At 38.4% G+C, this 22,715-nt stretch overlaps 1 protein-coding gene across 1 annotated transcript in view; it reads left to right on the top strand.

Moving 5' to 3' along the window:
- Positions 1-22,715, top strand: part of TAFA2 (TAFA chemokine like family member 2) — a 526,573-nt gene that overhangs the window by 453,521 nt on the left and 50,337 nt on the right. Inside the window, exon 3 of the mRNA XM_008256723.4 lies at positions 19,206-19,358. Within this exon, the coding sequence (XP_008254945.1) occupies positions 19,206-19,358 (153 nt within the window). The remainder of the gene's footprint in view (positions 1-19,205; positions 19,359-22,715) is intronic.

Below are 22,715 nucleotides of genomic sequence, written 5' to 3'. Positions count from 1 at the left end.
AGCAGATGCATAGAATAAGTCTTAATTCCAGTAACTTAGTCTAGTCCGAGTTGCTTCCCACAGATCCCCCTTTCTTTTTATTTTTTTGGCATTGATACGTGCCTGTCTTCGGTGTCCCGCGGCACACACTCTGCTCTACTTGCTAGAGTTGCCACAGGTTCTTACAAGTCCTATCAATCAGGCAAACCGAATCTGGGTCCTCTCTTCGCCATGTTGTGAGGAGGTTTTTAGGCGCTGATGCGTGCCTGTGTTCGGTGCCCTGCAGCGCATGCTCTGCTCTGCCTGCAGGTGCTTACAAGCCCTATCAGGCAAACCGAACTCAAGCCTTCTCATTGCCATATTGTGGGGAGGCTTATTGGTGTTGATTCGTGCCTATCTTCGGTGACCTGCGGCTCATACTCTGGTCGAGCCGCCTGCTGGTGCTTACCGCCTTACTAATCAGGCAGACCGAATCCAAGCCTTCTCATTGCCATATTGTGGGGAGACTATTGATGTTAATAACGTGCCTGTCTTCGGTGACCTGCGGCGATAAGCTGCTAGCCGCCCACAGGTGCTCACCACCTCCCTAATCAGGCAGACCGAATCCAAGCTCTCTCATTGCTGTGTTGTGGGGAGGCCTTTCTATTTCTCTATTTCTCTATCTCCGGGCATTCCTATTTCTCCCATTTTACTTCTATCTTCCAGCATTCCTATTTCTCTCATTTTACTTCTAAACTTCTGTTTCTCTTATCCCTGCGGCTTCCCAGCGCCCGCCCTGAGGCTGCTTCTCGGCACCCGCCCCGCGGCGGCTTCCCGGCTCTGAGCCGCTTCAGCCCGCGCCTCTCTCATCTATGTGGCTTCCCGGCTTCGCGCCTGCACCACGGCCTCGCACCAGCCCAGCGTTCCCTATCTACTTGTGCCCCGCACGCTCTCTCTGCGCGCGGCAGCCTCCGCGAGTCACACAGCGTAGCTTACGTCTCCACCACTAGCATTCAATCTAAGTTCCCCGGGCTAACCTGGCGAATTCAACCCAGCTCACGTTTCCGCCCCACGATTTGGCTTCCCGTCCTTTGCTCCCCGGGCTAATCAGACGGATCCCAACCTGGCTTACGTTTCCGCTTCTGGTTTTAACTTTTCGCCCCTTATTCCCGGGCTAACTTGAGAATCCCAAAGTGGCTTTCGTCTCCGCCTCGGCCTGCCCCCCGCGGCTTCAATTTCCCTAACATTTTTTTCTACCCGGTATGTTTCCCTAAGTTTTCTTCCTACAATACTCCTCCCTCATTTCTCCTGGCTTCTCCCCACAGTCCGTATCCAAGTCTGTTTGTTCTAGCTTTCACTTTCGCCCTTAGAGATTTCTCCCAGCTTCCCCCTGTAGTCCGTATCTGAGTCTATGCCTAGGCTTTCAATAGCTTCTTCCGGCACCTTTTTCGTCCGGCTTTTCCCTAGGCTGTTTGCTAGTCTCTCTCTCCGATATTTTCCACTTCTTCCCGTTTCTTCCCTCCTAAGTTTCCTATGCGAGTCACGGCACCATTATGTCGCTCCCCCTCTTTGTGGAGGAACGACACAGGACCCTGCGCTGTTCTTTTGTCTGCTCGGCCCTCCCCGGGTTTGCTGCTGGTTCTTCCCGGGTTGGCTACTGTCCCTTCCACCTCCGTGGAAGGGCGGTTCCCCCTGGCCACTTTCCCCACTTCCGCAGGGGAGCGGCACACCGCCGGCCAGCTCTCTCGGGGGCTGCACAGGTGTTCCCCTTAGATGTTCCTCTTAGATGTTCCTGGTGCATGCCGTCTCTCTCCTCCTTTATAGTCCTCCTCCGCCAATCCTAACTCGGCTGCCCACACACTGAGTACGCTGGTCTCCTCCAATCAGGAGCAAGTCCTACAGTTTATTGGCTGAACTGGAGGCAGCTGTGTAGAAGCTGTTTTCTTCTCTCCCAGTGCCATATTGTGGGAGAGCAGATGCATAGAATAAGTCTTAATTCCAGTAACTTAGTCTAGTCCAAGTTGCTCCCCACAACTTTCAAAGATCTATGTGTGTGTAAATTATGTGTGCTGGGGAAGGGTGGCTAGTATTTAGGGTGACAAGACAGGAGTTTTTTATGGTTATGCGAGATGCTAAGGATGTCTAAGCTAAGTCAGTAGAAGTGAGATTGTAGAGGAAGGAAGGTGGTTAATGTGGTTTACAGGAGGCAGAATAAGAGGGACTTGGTGACCAAAGCAATGGAAATGGTAGGTAGTGAAAGTTATATTGAACAAGAAATTAAGATACCCGAATTATGACTGTGTATCTTTTACTCTCTATCTCTGTGATTGTTTTCTCATCATAAATTTCCATTTTGTAAAATACCAATGCTACTGTTTGTTGTTTTTAAATGCCTAAAAATATGTGATTATCTCTTAGATGTCTGCATTTTGTCAATAGACTAAGGGTCTGACTTAAGTCTTCTCAGCTTCCATAATAATTATCACTCACACACCTTACTAGGCTTGAGTATCATTATGAATGTGGCGTCTTATTACCTCTTTATTGTAGGTAATATCATAATTCTTGTTTCACAGATTAGGACCTAAGAGCTAGAGAGATGAAATAAGATTCTCCAATCACATCATTTTGTTCTCGCTCTAATTGATGTGTCATTTTCCTTAAGAAACACATGGACTGTGATCATCTTCCTTGGTCCAATAATAGGTACATTATTACAATTAGTTAAGCTAATGATTGCCACAACAACAGAAAGATCTCAAAGTAATTGGATGAATATAGTCTAAATTTATTATTTCTTGCTCATGTAAAATCCAGGAGGGTGGCAGTGTGTGAGTCTCATTTCTACATAGTCATCCATACACCCAGGTGATGGTGGACTATGCAAGTTTTCTTGAGTCATATCTGACCCTAATTTAAAGAAGAGAGAGTGGCTTATAGAGTAGAAGTTTTTTAGAGAAATGGACTTGAGGGATAACCCATCTCTGCCCATATGCCATGTGTCAATTCCCACATCATACCACTGACAAAGGGCATTGGAAAATGTAGTCTGATTATGAGCTCAAGAGAAAATAAAAGCAAGCTGTTGAATAAGAGGGTCCTTTCTTGCTCTCTCTCTTTTAAGATTTATTTATTTGATAGGCAGAGTTACAGAGAGAGGAAGAGAGAGAGAGAGAGAGAGCGGCCTTCCATCTGCTGGTTCACTCCCCAAATAGCTGCAATGGCTGGAGTGAAGCCAATAGGAAGCCAGGGGCTTGGAGCTTCTTCCAGGTCTTCCACATGAGTGCAGAGACCCAAGCACTTGGGCCATCTTGCGCTGCTCTCCCAGGCCGTCAGCAGGGAGCTGGATCAGAAGAGGAGCAACTGGGACAATAAGTGGCACCCATGTGGGATTCAGACACTGCAGCGGAGGCTTAGCCTACTGCACCACAGTACTAGCCTGAAGGTACTTTCTCTTAAAGCCTATACCATCTGACTTCAGAATCCCTAACCAAACCACTGTACTATCTACCTTTTAGACTTGATCTCTCTCATAGAATTGACAGTAATAAAGCTGTTTTGTACATAAAGCCATGAGAAAATGAATGTCAAATGATAATAATGACTATTACAACATGCAGTTAAAATAGGACTTTACATAGTTAAATATAAATTCATAGACTCTTTTCTCAGTTTTTCATTAAGTTCAGTGATGCTATGGAGTTAATCTGTATTAATTTTAAGTGGTGAAAAAAATTATATACTTTGTATTTTTTTGTGAGATCTAATTGACTTCTCATTATAATGAAACAATCATTTCATGAACTCATAGCATGTTTTAATTGGAAGGAACCTTTATCTCTTTTTTTATAAAAGGTATATTTATTTATTTGAAAGAGATAGAGAGAGGGGGAGAGACAGAGACAGAGAGAGATCGATCTACCGCCTGCTGGTTCCCTCTCTAGATGGCTACAATGGCCAGGGGTAGGCCAGGTTGAAGCCAGAAGGCAGTAGCTTCACCTGATTCTGCCATGTGGGTGGCAGGAGCCAAACACTTGGACCATCTTATTCTGCTTTTCCCAGACCATTGGCAGCAAGCTGGCTGGGAAGCAGAGAAGCTGGAACTCAAATTGGTGCCCATATGAGATGTCAGCATCCTGAGCGGTGGCTTTACCCACTATGCTGCAATGCTGGCCTGAAATTTTTATCTAGTCTGATTTCTTCATTTTGCAAGTAAGGACAGAGACCCAAAGACATGAATAACTTATGTTGTAGTCTTCAAGGACAGAAAACAACATGTTGAATACAGATCCCTGGGTTTCTTCCTTTTCACTGATTTTTCTCCTATTTTCTGTCATTTTTCTCAAGAAGCACTTGAGCCATATTGCACCCTTTCCTAGAAACATTTAAAGAAATAATATTAACCACACAGAGACAAAAAAAAATAAAAAAGAAAAAAAAAAACCAACAACTGCAACAACAAAACACCAGTGTGACTCTCACAGTGCTTGAAAATTAGGGAAGTTCTAATTGTTTATGTTTTGGGGGCTATACTTTAGGATTATGCAGAAAATCTGTATGAAGCCATTTTCCCTTCATTGTAATTTTAGATAGCCTTAGGTCATTGTTTACAATATGTGGTAGGGTTGAGAATTTCATAGATTCTATTTTGAAGGAAGAAATTAATCTCTTTTTCTTAAAAGTAGAGGTAGAGATTCTGCATGGTAATTAGCTTTTGTTAATTATAGCTTATTTTAAAAAAATAAATCATCTAAGCAGCCTAATTTTGGGTCAATGAACAGAGATATCAAGTTACCTTGGGAAAAAGGAGGCTCATGGAACTATATTCTATAACAGATTTTCAGGGATTCAGGAATAACCTCAAGAGGGGCTCCAGAGCAGCACTCACTGAGGAGGCAGCGCGTGGTGAAGCTGCCTGCGCTCGCACTTCCTCCCTCTCTTCACTCCCTTGCTTAGTTCCTCTCCTGGCCCATCCTTCCTCTCTGGGAGCCATGCATAAAGCATATGTCAACTGACTCCTGATGCCAGAGGACCTTTTGGCTCATGTGTCCATTTGTATGGGTCAATTTTGTGGCTTTTAGTTCAAGTTACCAGAGATGGATTTTCTTGTGTGCTGCCTGTCTTTCAGAATAGTCCTTTCAAGCAGATGTTGCTGACCTGTTATAAGAGGGTCACTATTCCTTTAGGCTCATCTTTTCTCTACACCAATTTTCATTTAAAATTTGAATGTAAAAGATGTTTGTGGTTGAGCAGAGGGACAAGGACTCTCAAAACTCTCCCAGGTGAGAATCATCCTCTATTCTGCCTCTTTCTCTTAAACCAGACTACATCCTCAGGTTGACAGTTTGCTTTGGTCAATAGACACCATACTTTTAAGTGGAAATTTTGGAATTGTTATCCTTTAGTGGCAATATTTTAAAAATATTTTTCATTTATTTTCTTTATCTGAAAGGAAGAGAGACAAGCAGAAATACCTCCCATCTACTGTTACACTCCCCAAATGCCCACAATAGCCCAAGGATGGACCACAATGAAACCAGGAGCCAGGAACTCAATCTGGGTCTACTGTGTGGATGGCAGGGACCCAAACACCTCATCCATCTGTTATTATTTTAGTGTAAATCTTTTTATTACTCCATTGATTTTAGCTCATTTTTCTTATAAAAGTGGAACAGATTTAGAAAACAGGATATCTAAAATGTCATTGTCATTTGGCTGTTTCCTCTCTGATCATCCTGACTATAAAATATAGGGATTTAAAAACTTTATTTAGATATTTAAACAGCTATTTCTTTTAATTAGGTTGCTTTGGTGTGAAAGTCTAAGAATATGTCCCATTTTTCTCATTCTAATGAATTAGAGAAATTAGCTCTCTTAAAAAGTTTTTGTTTCCGCACATTTTTTCCCATTCAGAGTGATTTGCAGCCACCTGAATCTACTAACTAGCTTGTATTTCAGATGCCTGTTGGTGCATATAGGTGATGCTTTATTTCTGCTTAGAAGGTGTAATACAGACTCTCCAGGGAGTAGTCAAGCTGCATAAAACTATTAAATTGGAGTGTATAAAGACAAACAAAATTCCAGAACCAATGAAACAAATCTGAGGACAAATATGAACTGAAATCTAATGGAGAGGAAATCAGTAGAAACAAATTCACAACTTGATGCTAAATATACTCTTCTGTAGCTTAAGTGTGAGATTAATTTTTTTACTTTCATCTCATATCAACACAATTAGTATATAGATAAGATAGATACATAGCTTTTTAAAATATAAAATTAGGTCATTTACAAAATATAGATAATTTTCTCTAATAGCCACATCTTTATAGCTTGTATGCATACAGTATCATTTTGATGCAGATTTGCATACAGTATCATTTTGATGCAGATTAATTATATTAGTAGTGTAAATAAAGTTATTACCTTCAATAATGCTATGCAACATAAAGCAACGTTAATATGTTATGTCGTTTGGACTTCATAAAAACTCTAAGTAGTCATTTTAGGGTTGAACAAACCAGTTCTTTGGAGCATCAAGGGACTTGATTTCAAAAGAGTATGGTATAGAGCAGGTTAGGCTTGTATTTGATATTTCACTTCCTAAGCCCATGACCTCATGGGGTTAACCAAGCCTTGCATGTGGGGATGAGGATTCAATTACTTCTTTCCTCCACATCACCTATAATTGCACTCTGTTGCATGTGTTTGGAGCTCCATAGAAAAGGTATGGTAAAACAGTGACTAAGTGTGTTCTAGAAGCAAATGGATTATCACTTCCAGTTTAGTCTCATACTATCTATTTTACCTTGGGCAACTTAATCCCTGTGTTTCAGTTTCTTCATCTATAAACTGGGGACGAATATAGTTTCCTCCTGAATGGTTCTTGTGGTGATAAAATGAAATAGTACTTGGCATTAGATATTAGCAATTACCATTATTCCATAAATTCTTTATGAATTGTTTTACATAAACAGCTTGGTACACATCACTTTGTTCTCATAATTAACCTAAAACTAGTAACTACTGCTTAAGGTAAATAATTCATGAATATATTATTCTGTGAACCTGTTTTTTCATACCTGTGTTTTCATGGTTGGTTCAAAGATGATGAACTCCATGAGACCACGTAATATATATAACAAATACATATAACATATTTTATAATGATAATGTCTACAGATTGCATTGTCTGCTCTTTGTATTTTTGGGGGTCTTCAAAAAGTTCATTGGAAGTATATATGATGAGAAAAATATTCAAGAATTTCAAGTTTTTTTGCCCTAAACTTAACTTTTAAACCCACTTTTCATGAAAATTTTAAAGTTACCTTTTATATTTAATTTTCAAAAATCCATGCATATATAGAAATACTATTTAATTTAGATTTTTTTCTCTATGGAGAGTTTTTTGCTTTTTAGAAGGAAATATTATTTATTTATTTGAAAGTCAGAATGACAGAGATAGAGAGGCTGAGAGAGAGATTTTAAATTTACTGGTTCACTTCCCAAATGGCCACAGCAGCCAGGGCTATCCAGGCTGAAACCAGGTGCCAGGAACTCCATTCAGGTATCCCATGTGGATGGTAGGGGACCAAGCACTTGGGCAATCCTCTGCTGCTTTCCCAGGCACATTGGCAGGAAGCTAGACTTGAATGAATACTTCAATATGGGCTGCTGGTGTAGCAGGTCACATCTTAACCCTGTGTGCCACCACCCTGGCCCTGAACTTTCTTTCAATATGTAAAAAGGAGTTGGAAATAAAGGTTTCAGTAAAATTCTTTATGGCCAGAATATACCAATCATAATAGCTTTATGAAATATTTAAAAATTGTATGGTATGACTTAATAGGCAGTTTTTTAGGGCCAAATTTCTGGGGTGCTGAGGAGCCAATGTTCTATTGTTGAAATGAGACATGAGGTTTTAACCTTGGAAGGCAATGATTAGAAACAACTAAGACTTGGTATCCCTGTCTCATGAGAATTTAATGAAACCCATATGTCTCTGCTGTCATTTCACAAAAAATGTAGGAGGCAACAAATTTGTGTTTATTCATCACATCCATGGATGAAAAATATCAAAAAGATTTGTCTTGTTTGTGTGAATTTTTTTGATGTGTGTGTGTGTGTGTGTGTGTGTGTGTGAGAGAGAGAGAGAGAGAGAGACTTGGAAATTGTGACATGAAGAAAATTGTTTGTTCTTTTTCATTTAAATCTTCTCCAGGGGGCTTTGCACAGCTTTAATATGATGCTTACTGATCTACTGTGAAGCTTATTTTGTTAATTTGGAAACCCCTAATATTTCATTAGGTTAGTTTATCATGAGCTTTGTCTGAATTTATGTAGAGAATTCTATCTAAAATTTCCTACTGTCTTATTAACCTTTTAAAGGAAAACCACAGGAACTAGCTTTACTTTCTTAAATTGCTTGTTTACTGGTTATTAAATGCATACCACATACAGGGCAGTTTACATGAAAAATTAGTCTTTTGTCTACAAGTTGGTTATCATAATAGGTTAACACAAACAGCAGAAAAATAGGAAAACTGTGACTAGGCATATACATGCCATGCCAGGATGAATTCAGTTCTATTAGAAGGCTTAATTCCTCTTTTGAGGTATCTCATGGCCCTTGGCACATTTACTGGTGTATATAAAATATCAAGCAACTGATGCTTTTCCCTCCCACGTTTTCACATTCTTCAAGAAGAGGATTAGCTGTCTATATGTTATCTATCTATACATCTATCCTATTTTAAATTTTTTTCATTTTATTTTGATATAGGCAGGCAGGTAGGATTAAATTGATTATATCTGTGAGGTGGAGACCACTCCTTCACTCTGCCCTTTTTGGAGATCTCATGCCCCTACCTGACCTCACCTGTATGCCCACCTGCCAATGAGACTATGTAACCAGTCCCCTTTGGAAGTGAATAAAAAGCCTGGCAAACTTTTAAGCTCTTTCTCCCTCTTATAAAGCCCTCACTTTCCTGTGTATTTCTTTCTCTAAATAAATGTTAAACTCTACCATTTTGCCTGCTTTGTTTATAAGCAGCCGATATTTAGAATTCAAATGTATGCAAGAACCCTCAAAATACTAATCCTAAAATAATTAATAAAATTTTGAGTAAAGGTCCCTGATATCAATTTGGAAAGTAGAAACACTAAAAGATATATCTTCCTGGTTCAGTCAACAGCCAGGGCTGGCCCAGGCAGAAGCCAGGAGCCCAGAACACATTCTAGGTACCCCCCAAAAAAGTCATGTCTTTGGTTTACTAAGAACAAAGGCTGTGATAGATTTCACCAAATCCCCTTTCTCCCAATCTGCATGGCTGTGGCCACTTTATTCGTAGGCAATGAAAAGAAAGATTAGAGAAGGAAAGCCCTGCCTCTGTCAAGCTACCACTTGCTCTTCTGGGCAACCTTTGTTGTTGTAACATTAACTATGCTGTTCCCTGGAGGGAACATCCCACTTTTTCTTCCCAGGGCAGTTGCTACCTTGCCACTGCCTTTATTGTATCCTGTGATCATCATCACACCTTGTTTCTCTTTCAAGAAAATAGAAGTACACTCTCTTCACCAGAGCTGTGGCATCCCAACCTTTGCTAGGGTGTTTACCCCATCATAGGATAATTCCTTACAACAGTCTAACATCACATTAATATCTAAACAATAGTTTATCTTTAATCTTTATCCTGCATTGGTTCAGATAATCTAGTACCTTGCAGGTATCAGCCTTCATTGGCTTGTACTACATGGATTACATTTGGAAAAATATATCACATGGGATAATTTGGAAACAGGAGAAAGTGCTGTTGTCTGGTCAGGGTAAACTAAGTTTGTGGCATTAACAAGCAACCTGCTAATTTTAGAGGCTTTTAGTCACATGGATTACTTTCTCACTCAAGTTCATCCTGGTTGCCAGAAACTGTTCAGTATCTCATAAGTGAAGAGCAAGTGATTCAGATTCATTGGTTTTCCATTATCAAGACTATAATTGGTTACTCTGGCTGGTGGGGAGAAACACAATGACTTACACAACTAGGTCTTATTTTCTCAAAATTTAATCTTCAACTCTGTAGTTTAAAAAATAACAGACACGTAAAAATTCTATTTATTTATTGGGTACAATATGTTTCAATATGTATATACATTGTGTGATTTCCAATCAGGGTATATGTATCTGTCTTGTCAAACATCTAACATTTCTTATGGTGAAAAAATTCAAAATCCTATTTTCTCAGGTTTTATTTATTGTTTTTAAATATTTATTCATTTGAAAGATTTGCAGATAGGAAGAGGCAAAGGCAGAGAGAGATCTTCCATTGCTGGTTCACTCCCTAAATGGCCACAACAGCCAGGGCTGGACCAGACTGAAGCCAGGAGCCAGGAGCTTCTTCTGGGTCTCCCACATGGATACAGAGGCCCAAAGGCTTGGATCATCTTCCACTGCTTTCCTAGGCACATCAGAAGGGAGCTGGATCAGAAATGGAGAAGCCATGATGCAAACCTAGTGCCCATATGGGATGCTAAACAATAATCATATGGGGTGCCAGTGCCATAGGTGGTGGCTTTACCTGCTACACCACAGTGCTGACCCCTGTTCTAAGGTTTTTAAAAATTTCTTTTATAAAGGTCACTTATTTGAAAAGGAAGAAAGGAAAGAGGGAGGGATAGAGGGGAACAGAAGAGAACAGAGAAAGAGGGAGACGGAGAGGGAGAGAGAGGGAGAGGTGGAGAAAGAGAGGTGGGTGGAGGAGAAGAGAGGTGGGAAGGGAGGAGAGGAGAAGAGAGGAGAGATTTTTCCATCTGCTGATTGGCTCCACAAATGCCTAAAACAGCCTGGACTAGACCATGCTGAAGCCAGGAGCTAGGAATACTATCCAGAATTCCCATGTAGGTGGCAAGGATCCAAGTACTTGAGCCATCATCTGCTGCCTCCCAGGGTGTGCATTAGCCAAAGCTGGATTGGAAGCAGAAGCAGGACTCCAATCCATGTATTTTGACATGGATGCAGGTGTTCCAAGAGATGGCTGAACCCCCCTGTACCATAATGCCGTCCCCTATGTTTTCTTTAAATAGGGAAATGTACAGTACATTAGTATTATCTATAGTAATCCTATTGTGCAATAGAAGCCTAGTTTCTCTCTACCCAACTGTAATTTAGTATCTGCTTCTCAACCTTTCCCTACTCCTCACTCCCACTTACCTCCTCAACCTCTGGTAACCACCATTATGTTTTTAACTTCTATGAGAACACCTTTTTTTTTTAAATATTTCAATCAGAACTGATATCCTTTGCTTCTGCTCCCTGATCTTGTCTCTGCTCAGTTGCCTGCCTACCAGCTTCACTAGCCCGAATCATCTCCTCCTCTGGCTTCCAAAGACTTGCAGAACTAATATCATCATCATCATCCTCTGTTTCCTTCAACCACTATCAGAAGTGCAAGGATCCAAAATAACTTCTCCTGGAGCCATCTCCCCACACTGCCCTGTGCTCTTGCCCCATCTTTCCTTTCAGAGTGCCCCTGCAGTTCAGAGTGTACATAAGCTAACTCTGCCAGGTGGCCCTCCTCCTCGTTCCTGCTAATTTGACTTCCACATTTTCTGTCTATTCATACTTGCTTTGTTCTTATTAAAATATCTCTCATAGTTAATTGGAAAATTGATGAACTCAGATGAGAAAAATGTCATCATTGTACTGCCTAATCCATTCACACCAATCTCTCTGTAGCTACCTGTCCCTCCTTTGTCCTCACACCAAGATAACTAGCCTATGCTACCCTCTGAGTGCCCTGAAAGTACATTTGTTTTTCCTTCTGAAGAGCTGTTTTTTAATTTCCAATTTTCTTTGATGGATTGTCAGTTTCTCTTCTGTTAGAGCATTCCAACAAATAAGCATGCTTTTCTAGAATCCATTAAAATTTTCCCATGACCCCATGTTTGTGGCTATTTCTCTGTTTCCTTCTACTCTTCAGAGAACAATGCCATGAAATAAATTTTTATAATTGCACAATCTTACCTCCTATTCTCTACTAAATTTGCTTCAAACATGTCTTTATTTTACCACTAATATAATTTTTACCAAGATAAATGCTAAAAGTAATCATAAAAGCTAACTTAAAAAATATCTAGTCTGAGACAGGTAGCATTCTAAATGCTTTGTACATATCAACTCATTCAATCCTCAAACCAATCAAATGAAGATGAATATTAAAAAAAAAAAAAACTCCTTCCCAGAAATACTAGGTGATTTGCACAAAACCAGACAGCTATTAGGAGATTAGATTTGAATTTAGCATACTCTGTGAAATCTTTGCTTTAACCACTACACTGTATTACTTTTAATTTTAGTTGACAAAAATTTTATGTCTTTCATCATGTACTTTGGAACGGCTAAATTGAGCTCATTACCATATGAATTATCTCACATACTTTTTGTGTGCTATGCCATATTGGAGAATTACAATACATTTTATTAGCTATAATTATTACGTTCTATATTAGACATCTCTCTTCACTCTCTCACATGGACGTTAAGGACTCAAGTGCTTGAGCCATCATCTGCCGCCTCCCCCAGTGTGCATTAGCAAGAAGCTGAATGGGAAGTGAAAGGGAAACTCAGTCCTAGTCCCAGTCACTCTCCTGTAGGAAGTTCTCCCTTTTTAAGACTGAGTGTTATTCCATTCTGTATTTGTGTATGTACCACGTTTTCTTTATCCTTTCATTTGTTGATTGACACTTAGGTTGATTCTATATCTTGGCTTCTGTGATTAATGCTGTAATGAACATGAGAGTTCAGATATTTTTTTGACACATTGATTTCATGCCCTTTGGATAGACACTAGGAGTAGGAATGCTGGATTGTTTGGTAGCTCTATGTTTAATTTTTTTTGAGGAAACTCCATACTATTTTCTACAATAACTGAATCAATTTACATTCCTATCAGTATTATATATGGTTCCTTTTCTTCACAATTTTTCCTTTTATACCAAAACTTGTTATCTTTTGTCTTTTTCATGACAGCCATTATTTATTAAATTAAAAAATAATTAACATTTATACATTTTTATGTACAAATCAGGCAATTAATTTTATCAAATCAGGCAATTAATACTTCTACTTCTTTACCTTTTCTTTCTTTCTTTATGGAGCCCTCCAGCTTCTCTCTTTCAGTTCTTCATACAGTATATGCTACATTAATGTGAACTGTGGTTCACTATGCTGTGGGGCACTAGAACCTATTAATTCGATGTAACTGTTTTAGTACCTGTTAATCAACCTCCCTGTATCATCCCTTTCTCCACCTTTTGCAGCCCCTCGGAATCATTATTCTAGGTTAATAGTGACTTGTTTCTTCAAAACAAATTTTCAGGTATGAGAAACATGTGCAGCATTTGTCTTTCTATGTTTGGCTTATTTCATGTAACATTATCATCTCTAGTTCCACCTATTTTGCTGCAAATGTTAGAATTTCATTCTCTTAATGACTGAAAAATATTCCAGTTGTACAAACATCACATTCTTTTAGTTGTTCATCCATTGATGGATACATAGGATGATTCTATTTCTTGAATATTGTGATTTGTACTGAAAGGAAAATGACTACAGTAGTCTGATATATTGATTTGATTTCCTTTGGAGATTTATCTAGAAGTAGAATAGCTGAGCCATATGGTAGATCTATTTTTAATTTTTGGAAGAACCTCCATATTGTTCTCCTTTTAATTGTATTAATTTACATTCCCACCAATGGTGTATAAGGGTTCCTTTTTCACTACATGTTATTTTTATGTATCCCATTGTTGTTTTGATTTGCATGACCATGATGTCTAGGGATACTGAGCATTTACTCGTATGTTTGATAGCCATTTTGTTTCTTCTTTTGTGGGCTGTTTAATCATATTCTTTGCTTGTTTCCTAACTAGATTGTTTGTTTTTCTGATTGAGTTTTTTTGAATTACTGTATATTCTGGATATTAATCCTTTTTAGATGTAGAGTTTGCAAATGTTTTCTCCCATTCTGTTGGTTTTCTCTTCATTTGACTGTTTCCTTTGCTGTACAGAAAGTTCTTATTTTAATATAATTTCATTTGTCTAGTTTCACTTTTGTTGTTTGCATTTTTCAGGTCTTATCTAGAAAAAATATCATTGCCTATTCTGATGTCTTGGTGTTTTCTACTATGTTTCCTCTGGAAGTATAGTTTCAAGTCTTACACTTAGGTCTTATCTATTTTGAGTTGATTTTTGTATATGATGATAAGTCAGATGCAGGGGTTGTCTAATTTCAGTCTTTTGTATATAGGTATCCAGTTTTCCCAGTACCACATGCTGAAAAGACTGTCCTTTCTACAGTGCATTTTTTTTTTTTTTTTTGGTGGCTTTGTTAAGAATCAGTTTACTGCAGATGTATAAAATTTCTGGAATTGTTATTCCTTACGATTGGTCTTTGTGCCTGTTTTTATTCCCATTCCATACTGTTTTTGTCACAATAGTTGTATAGTACATCTTGAAATCTGGCATTGTGATGCCTCCAGCTTTTTTCTTTAGGTTCAAGATTCCTTTGGCTGTTTGGAATCTATTGAATTTTAGTATTTGTTTTGTCTAGTTCTTTGAAGAATGTCATTAATATTTTCATGGGATAGCATTGAATCTATAAATTGCTTTGGGTAATATGGACATTTTAAGAATGTTAATTCTTCCAATTCATAAACATGGCAGGTTTTCCCATTTTTTGGTGCCCTGTTCAGTTTCTTTCAAAAGTGTTTTGTAATTTTCATGGTAATGTCTTTCACACCCTTGGTTAAATTCCTTCCAAGGTATTTTATTTATTTTTTTAAACAACCATTGTGAATAGGATTGCTTTTTATAATTTCTTTCTCAATGAGATGGTTTTTGGTGTAAGAATTGTTATTGATTTTTGTGTTGATTTTATTCCTTGCATTTAGCAGTTCCAATATTCTCTTGGTGGAGGTTTTTAAGTTTCTCTATGCATAGAATCATGTTATCTGCAAACACACAAGCAAAAGGTATCATTTGGCTTTCTCATTTACTAATTGCTTCTTTCTATGTCTATTGAGATACTCATTTGATTTTTATCCTTCATTCTGGTGACATGTATTACATTTCTTGATTTGATAATATTCCTTCTAATTGGAGAGAAGTAAAATCATTAAGTTTTTAATTTGACATTCCATGATTTTTAGTGTTGAACAGTTTTATAAATTCTTCTGAGAAATGTCTATTGAGATCCTTTTCCCATTTTTAAATCAAATCATTTCTTTGCTATTGAGTTGCTTGAATTCTTTATATAATTTTATTATTTAGATTTTTATTTGTCTGTTTATTTGTTTATTTGAAAGGTAGAATGTCAGAGAGAGAGAAATAGAGATATCCTCTATCTGCTGGTTCAGTGTTGATGGCAGCAACAGGGAGGGCTGGACCTGGCTAAAGCCAGGAACAAGGACCTTCATCGGGTCTCCCATATGGGTTTCAGGGTTTTAAGTACTCGAGCCATCATATGCTGCTTTTTTAGGCACATTAGCAGGGTGCTGGATTGGAAGCACAGTAGTCAAGACTCAAACTGCATTCCAATGTGGGAAGACAACATTGCAAGCAAAGGCTTAACATGGTGGTCACACGCTGGCCCCTTCTATGTTTTGAGTATTAGTCCCTTATCAGAGTCATGGTTTGCAACTATTTTCACCTACTCTGTAGATTTTGTTTTAACTTGGTTGAGTGTTTCCCTTTGGTGCAAAATTTTTTTTTTGTCTGGCAGCATTTCATTTGTATATTTTGCTTTTGTTGCCTGCACTTTTGGGGACACATCTGAAAAAATCATTGGCCGGGCTAATGTCATGCAGTTTTCCCCTGTTCTTCTCTAATAATTTTATAGTTTCAGTTCTTATATGTATGTCTTATTTCCATTTTAAGTTGATATTTGTATTTGGTGTCAGATAAAGTTCTAATTTTCTTCTGTAGGTGGTTATCTAGTTGTCCTAATGCCATTTATTGAAGAGATTGCCCTTTTTCCATATATATTCTTAATATCTTTGTTAAAACTTTGTTCTTTCTGCTCAGAATTATTTTAGCTATTTGGAATGTATTACTGCTTCAGTGGACGATTATGTGTCTTCATTTATTTGGACCTTTCAGCAGCAGTTGCTTTAGCTGAGCAATCCTCTCTTTTGAAAACATTTTATTTTTTGATTTCTATTTCCTTACATCCAGTGCCTTTCCTTTTACTTCACGTGCTGCTCTACTGTTCTAGTCCTAGGTCTTGAACTCTTCTATTCCTTCCTCCCTATCTGTTGGAAATCATTCCATGCTAATCTTGTTCAGCCTGTGTCTTTATATCTCATGTACAGGCTTGGGTTTCTTAAGTTTGTATCTACTACCAAGATCTCTTCTCTGTTTCATTTCATAAATGTTGCTACCTGACTTAGACCTCTTCTTTGATAATTTATGAGGGTCTCAAATTTAATAAGGCCAAATCACAGATATCTATATCATCTAAATCTATATATGTTTTAACCCCACCCATGTCCCAAACTTCTCTTTCCTCAGGATTTCTCTAGGTATCAGGACAAACAAATGCTAATTTCTCATCCATGTTTCAGAGTGATCCTTGATTCATCTTTCCCTCACAGCCCATGATCAATCCATTACCAAATCAAACTTGCTCTATACTGAAGTTTCCCTAACTTGCTGCTTGTCCCCAGTCTCTGTGCTGTTATAAGTCCCATCCTCTGTCACCTAGACTCCTATAGCCACTCATAACTAGTCTCCTCTCATGCCTTCCAGTCTCTGAAGAACAGCCTGCTTTAAAAGCTTAAGTGAGACTTTAATATTTCTGCTCAAGAGACATTCCCTTACAGTGAGAATGAAATCCAGCCTCCCTAGAAGCCCCTCCTTGAGTTGCCTACCTTTCTGAGACATTGGCCTCAACCCTCCTTTGCTCAAGTGCATGCCACCCATCCTGGTCATCTTGTTGTTCTGCAAGTATGCCGTACCATTCCCTGTTTCCAGGCCTGCCATGTGCTGCCCCTTCTGTTGGGAATGATCTTCTTCTCTTAGCTCTTCACAGTGGGTGCTTCTTTCTTATCACTCAGCATCATTCAGATCATTCCCCTAAATTCTCAAAATTGATCTGTTTCTGTCCTCAGGTATTTCAATCATGCTGCTCTACTTATTTCCTTCAAAAAGCTTAATCATCTAAATTGACATATTTAATCAATAACTTGCTTGCTTATTTTTGTTTTCTTTCAATAGGAATAAAAATTCTTTGAGGGCAGGGATGGATGGTGTCCTTCCAGCTCATTGTTTTATTCCCAGTACTCAGAACCAGGATTGTTGTGTGATATTCACTCACTCAAAATGTGACTAAGTGAAGTGCAGTGTACTAACCAGTATACTAACTTGTATAGTATAATCTAAAGCTTTCTGTAAGTAAAACCAAGCTGACTCATTCTTAGCTAGGAACATAATTTCCAGAGCACAAGAGGATAGGATCAGAAGTCTGGCTCTTAGTATTTTAGCTTTAGTAAAGATAGGTTTGTGCTTGAATCAAATACATAGAACATTCCCATTTATATCTATAGTAGCAGAAAAAGTGTTTGTTGTGTGGGAAATGGCACCTGTCTCTTGAAATTTTGAGGTCTACATGTTGCAGCTGTATACCACACCTGAGTTTCTTGGGCTCACATGGAAGAGGTAAGAGATGAAGGACATGTGTGATTTTATATCTTACAGAAAAATCTAAGCAAGCTGTCTAATCTGAACTGCTGCACATTGGTTCCTCTTATATCCAAGGGAAAGGTTACTATTACATCATTTGCTGATCTCATTTATAGTGGGTCTCAATGTTTGTAATATTAAATAACTTCAAATCTCCTACTTTCTATATTTCTCTTTAAATTTCCATTTGTGTATCCACCACAATTTTTTTTTAGATTTTATATATTTATTTGAGAGGTAGAGTTAAAGCCAGAGAGAGCAAAAGAGCAAGAGAAAGGTCTTCCTTCCATTGGTCACTCTCCAAATGGCCGCAATGGCCGGAACTGGCCAATCCAAAGCCAGGAACCAGGAGTTTCCTCTGGGTCTACCACATGGGTGTGGGCCCCAAGCACTTGGGCCATCTTCCACTGCTTTCCTAGGCCATTAGCAGAGAGTTAATTCAGAAGAGAGCAGCCAAGATACAGTCAGTGCCCATGTGGGATGGTGGCACCACAGGCAGAGGCTTAGCCTACTAAGCCACAATGCCCGCCCCTCAATCACAATTTTTAAAAATTGCTAAAAGCCATAATTTTTCAATAAGTGGTTGATTTTAAGCCATTTTTATTTTTCAAAGATGAAACTTTGCATCATTTCACAGTAGGATTAATTCCTAGAAGGACAAATGGTGACAAAAACAGCAGTGATAAAGACAAATATAATTTAATCATAGTGTGTCAAGTGATATCCAAAATTTCAACCAGCAAAAAACCTCAGTAGCCTTAATTTAAAGCTAAAAAATATGGATATGGGAGCCTGATCACATATAGGGCTGAGTTTACAGGTGTCTGGTTGGCAAATAGAAATCCACCTAGATTTAGCTGCAGTTGGTGCCATTTGGGGGAAGTTGTCCCCTCAGGCAAAATGAAAAGGAATGATTCTGGCCCCTGTGACTAGTTGGAACTTCCATCAAAATGGAAGCAATTTCAAGAATCACCCAATTAGTCTGCTTTTAGGGAAACTGGGCAGAAGAATACTGAGGATGTGGCTCTTATCCTCTGCCTTTGCTTCCTGAGAGAGGATTCCCTTTCTGGTCACTACACTTTCTCCCAGAAGAAAGACATGACACAGTCAGCACCACCTGCTTTGATAACGCTTTCACAACAGCGCCATTGCAGAGCACCTGGTCCAGGGCTTTGCTGTACTTTGATGAACAGAGTTGAACAAAATGGTGTGAAAAATTCATATACAAATAAATATATTTTTGCCTGTATATTTGTGACTGTTTTAACAGTTCATTGTAATCTAGTCACTACTTGTTCCTGCTTCACCAAACATTTACTGACAGAAATGGTTCTACCATATTTATAAACTAAATCAAATCTGTGTTATGGAGTTAGAATCATTGTATTTCTAGTTTCATGCATGGTGGATTCCTTATAGAACTATATTTAATGTACTTCTAATTAAAAAGAGGAGGAGGAACGTGTCTAAAGCTTTCCTAATGTTGTTTTATCTTTTGTTTTTGTTTGCACAGCTCATCATGTTAAAACGGGAACTTGTGAGGTGGTGGCACTCCACAGATGCTGTAATAAGAACAAGATAGAAGAACGGTCACAAACTGTCAAATGCTCCTGCTTCCCGGGGCAGGTGGCAGGCACCACGCGAGCTGCTCCATCTTGTGTGGATGGTGTGACTTCTGTTCTCTTTTTGATAGTGTGCTGGGGAGAGTGGAGAACTGGAACCTCACTATAATGCTGTCAGCTGAGGTCAATTCTGGGGAACCACACTGTAAATCACATGGTTGAAAGGAGGTTATTTGAGGGGGGGTGTATTTGAAATCTAAAATCCTTTGGAAGTAGATCTGAAATCTTATGTAGTTCTGTCCAAAAGACATTATACTGAGGTTTCATTAAATCAACTTACTTCTTATTTTGATACCATGATATATTGATTTCCTTAAAAATATGGGACGGGAGGAATATATAAGAATTAACTTGGAAAGCAAATATGAAAATGGATGAGTTAATAGTAAGGATCTCTAAACTCATGTATGGTTCATAACAATGAAAAAAATCAATATGCTGTATTTAAGCTAATGGTTAGTTGTGGATAGAATTCACATAAAATATTAATTTTTATAAAAATATAAAATATTTCCTTTCTTTGAAGTTTCAACTGATTATAATAAAATATAAATCTTTATATTAACCTATTTAATAGTACCATAAATAGTAGTTTGTTAAGTGCTTTATTAGCATGAAATATTCCATGTAATGATGGTTACTCCTCACAGGAAAAGAATAGAATTACATGGTATTTGATAAATATGTACAAATTTTAAAAATGTGTTTGAGAGACGGAGGAAGAGAGGTAAGTAGAATATACATCCCCCATCTTTTGGTTCACTGCCCACCTGCCGGCTCAGTCCTTGGGGGCTGACCCAGCACTATGGAACTTAATCCAGGCCTCCCCCGTGGGTGGCCGGAACCCAATCACTTGGCCTTCCCAGCTGCCTCACAGGATCTGTCTTAGCAGAAAGCTGGAGTCTGAAATTGGAGCTGGGAATAAAGCCCAAGACTCTGATATGGCACACAGGCAAAACACATACCCCAAATGTAAAACTTTTATCTATCAACTAAGAATTTTTAAAAAATTGTGCTAATACTGCACAGTACATTTCTGATTTTCATCCTATTCATGAAAATATTACATTGATTCTGAAATATTGACTCTAAACTGGTTGTGTCTCCATTTTCTTATATATTTATATAAATCAATACATGCACACATTCAGATGGCTTTTATTCCACCATGTTGTTCTCATGAAGACTGTATTTTCTTTTTTTAACAGCAATTAATATTTTTAATGTTACTTATCAGGCAAATTAATAAATACAGTATATGGTATATTTTGATTTACCAATTTAGTTGAATGAAATGGTCTATCTGTATTTTTTTAAAGATTTATTTATTTATTTGAAAAAAAGAGCTACACAGAGAGAGGAAAGGGAGGGAGGGAGGGAGGGAGAGGGAGAGGGAAAGAGAGAGAGAGAGAGAGAGAAAGAGAAAGAGAGGTCTTCCACCCGCTGGTTCATCCCCCAGATGGCTGCAATGGCAGGAGCTGAGTTGATCTGAAGCCAGGAGCCAGGAGCTTCTTCCAGGTCTCCCACGTGGGTGCAGGGACCTAAGGACTTGGGACATCTTCTACTGCTTTCCCAGGCCATAGCAGAGAGCTGGATCGGAAGTGCAGCAGCCAGATCTTGAACAGTTGCCCATATGGGATGCCTGTACTCCAGGCCAGGGTGTAAACACACTGTGCCACAGCGCTGGCCCCAGTCTATCTGTATTAACATGTGGTTATATAAATGTGTATATATGCATACATACATATATATATATATATATATATATATAAACATGTTGAATGAAAAGCAATATACAAAGATGTATGGTGTGAACGCAGGTATTTCAAAATGCATTATTTATGCATATGCACATACACAGTTATAGTATTAAGATTTATATGGAAATGCTGTGTAGAACCCTAGAGAAGTAATTAGCTCAGGAGAAGTACAGAAGTACCATGGAGCCTTGAAGACCCACTGTTAAAATTATTTATTTGTTAAATAAATGGATTTGAGAAAATCTTGACAATTTTCCTATATTTGAATGCATTGTGGTCTATTTAAAATATATAAGCATTTAAGAAACGAGAAAGTGATGAATAAGAATTTTCCAAAATGCTCGAGTAGTTATGCTTTAATATCTGTAAAACTATTACACAAAGGGCCAGCGCTGTGGCACAGTGGGTTAAAGCCATAGCCTGCAGCACCAGCATCTCATATGGGTACCGGTTTGAGTCCTGGCTCCTCTACTTCTGATCCAGCTCCCTGCTAATGTGCCAGGAAAGCAGTGGAGAATGGCCCAAGCCCTTGGGCCCCTGCACCCACATGGGAGAATCAGAAGAAGCTCCTGTCTCCTGGCTTTGGACCAGCCAAGCTCCAGCCATTGTGGCCATCTGGGCAGTGAAGCAGCAGATAGAAGACCTCTCTTTCTCTCTATATGTCTACCTGTCTTTGTAACTCTGTCTTTCAAATTAATAAAATAAATCGTTAAAAAAAAAAAAAAAACTATTGCCCAGTAATGTTCTTACTTACTGATATAAACAAGATGATAAGGTCCTGGAGGACCCAGACTGGTTCTCGCTCATTGTCACACTGTGTCTCACTTAATTCTGATGCTTATCAGATAAAATGTAACTTAAATATCTGAATAATTACATGAAGAACTTTGAATACTTTAATATTCTAATGATAAATTATTTTAATGTTCAAGTGGTTTGAACAATGATAATTTTTCAGTAATGTTTTACTCTCCAAACACAAAAAAAGCACAATTTACATGTGTATTTTTTTTCATAGTAAAGCAGTTTATTCCACTCAGGTGGCAATAGGTTAGAGAGTTGAGTTCCTTATGAGTTCTGTGCAGTGGAGCTTTCTTTTTTCTTAATTTTTTATTTATATAAGATTAACAAATGTCATGTATTTCACATATACAGACTTAGGAGCATTGCGGTCTGTCTCTCCCTGCCCTCTCCCCACCGATACTCTCAGCTTCCCTCCTTCCTTCCTTATTCTTTCTTTAAATTTTTACACGGACATACTTTTTTATTGATAATCATAAGCCTAATCCACTACTAAGTAAACAGTTCAACAAATAAGAATAAGAGAAATACAGTAGAGGCAAGGGCTGTAAACAAGCATCAATTTCTCTCATATATGTTACATTTTTTGTACTCTATCAGTTACTACAGATCAGGGAAACCATATGATATTTGTCTTCTGGGGACTGGATTATTTCAATAAGCATAATCATTTCCAGTTGCATTCATTTTGTTGCAAAAGACTGGATTTCATTCTTTTTTATGGCTGAGCAGTATTCCACACTTTTTTTTTTTTTAATTTGGTCATCAGTCGATGGGCATATGAGTTGATTCCATAGCTTAACCATTGTGAATTGAGCTGCACTAAACATGGGGATACAG

Source organism: Oryctolagus cuniculus, chromosome 11 (genome assembly GCF_964237555.1).
Source record: "Oryctolagus cuniculus chromosome 11, mOryCun1.1, whole genome shotgun sequence".
In the NCBI taxonomy this organism is placed as follows: domain Eukaryota; kingdom Metazoa; phylum Chordata; class Mammalia; order Lagomorpha; family Leporidae; genus Oryctolagus; species Oryctolagus cuniculus.
This window is presented reverse-complemented; position numbering and strand designations above follow the sequence as displayed.